Consider the following 714-nt stretch of genomic DNA (forward strand, 5'->3'; position numbering starts at 1 on the left):
TATTGACATTATGCTTCCCACTACAGCATTACAGTGATAAAAATATATTACTATGTTTCTACTTTTTTCTCTTAATTTTAAGCTGTGATACGTAAGTTACCAAAATGCAACCCTTCTCTGTTTTTAAACACGCACACACAGACACTAATCGTGTAAGTAGTGTATTAAAATAGCGAATATAAAATAATCAATCAAACATCACTCCCTTGTTCTCGAAAGTCATGGAAACGACCATCAATTGCCAGCTTATGAGATACCTTGAGGAGCACCAGCTGATTAGTGATCGTCAGTACGGCTTCCGTCAACGCCGCTCAGCTGGTGATCTTCTTGCGTATCTCACGCATCGATGGTCGGAGGCAATCGAGGGCAAGGGGGAGGCCCTGGCGGTTAGTCTGGACGTAGCTAAAGCCTTTGATCGGGTGTGGCATAAAGCACTTCTGTCGAAGTTGCCTTCCTACGGGCTACCCGAGAAACTCTGCGAATGGATTTCCAGCTTTTTGGAGGGTCGGAGCATCAAGGTGGTTGTCGACGGCGCATGCTCTGACCCCAAACCAATTAACGCTGGTGTCCCACAAGGCTGTGTACTGTCGCCAACCCTGTTTCTTCTGCATATCAATGATATGCTGAAAATTAGCAACATACATTGCTTTGCAGACGATAGCACGGGTGACGCACTGTACACGGCCCGCGCGAACGTTTCTCGGGTTACTGCCG

General features: G+C 46.5%; 1 protein-coding gene across 1 annotated transcript; it reads left to right on the forward strand.

Moving 5' to 3' along the window:
* Positions 1-204: 204 nt before the first annotated feature.
* On the forward strand, positions 205-676 carry LOC106114941 (RNA-directed DNA polymerase from mobile element jockey-like; the record flags this gene model as incomplete). The annotated part of the gene is made up of 1 exon (XM_013308268.1): positions 205-676. A coding segment is annotated over exon 1 (455 nt), but the record flags the coding sequence as incomplete, so codon positions are not given.
* Positions 677-714: the final 38 nt, after the last annotated feature.

The sequence above is a fragment of the Papilio xuthus genome, unplaced genomic scaffold, assembly GCF_000836235.2.
Source record: "Papilio xuthus unplaced genomic scaffold, Pxut_1.1 DF827944.1, whole genome shotgun sequence".
Classification (NCBI taxonomy): domain Eukaryota; kingdom Metazoa; phylum Arthropoda; class Insecta; order Lepidoptera; family Papilionidae; genus Papilio; species Papilio xuthus.